This window comes from Bison bison, unplaced genomic scaffold, assembly GCF_000754665.1.
Source record: "Bison bison bison isolate TAMUID 2011002044 unplaced genomic scaffold, Bison_UMD1.0 scf7180017857662, whole genome shotgun sequence".
NCBI lineage: Eukaryota > Metazoa > Chordata > Mammalia > Artiodactyla > Bovidae > Bison > Bison bison.
In genome coordinates this window covers 32,281-32,720 of record NW_011488235.1, presented here as the reverse complement: position 1 = coordinate 32,720, position 440 = coordinate 32,281, and the positions used below count along the sequence as shown (strand labels likewise).

The 440-nt window shown below is 46.6% G+C and overlaps 1 protein-coding gene across 1 annotated transcript in view; it reads right to left on the bottom strand.

The window, feature by feature from the left end:
• BEND2 (BEN domain containing 2) overlaps positions 1–440 on the bottom strand; it is a gene marked incomplete at its 3' end in the record, with an annotated part of 32,554 nt that overhangs the window by 3,229 nt on the left and 28,885 nt on the right. The window contains exon 13 of the mRNA XM_010861173.1: positions 11–89. Within this exon, the coding sequence (XP_010859475.1) occupies positions 11–89 (79 nt within the window). The remainder of the gene's footprint in view (positions 1–10; positions 90–440) is intronic.

The following is a 440-nucleotide window of genomic DNA, read 5'->3' as shown; positions in this document are numbered from 1 at the left end:
TGGAAACTACTTGCACCGTCATCACCATCTCTTTCATCATTCGAATCTCTTTTGCGTTTGGTAGGCCCTCCATTCTTATCAACAGTTTTCTGTTGAAACACAAAATTGTATCTATAAACAAAGTCCCATAGTGGGAAAATACGGACATGCTTCATCATCTACCAGGGCCCTCCAGGGTGATGAGGAAGCAACTGTTTCTAATCAGCTGGGCTGAAGCACATGAATCCTGTGTGGCATGAAATAAAACTATAGGTGGATTCCTCCTCCAGCTGCCATGACTCGCTGCTTCGTGGGGGACTTTGTTGTTGTTCAGTCACTCAATCACTGTCTGACTCTTCCTAATCCCACAGACTCCAGCACACCAGGCCTCCCTGTCCTTCACCATCTCCCAGAGTTTGCTCAAACTCATGTCCATTGAGTCGGTGATGCCATCCAACCAT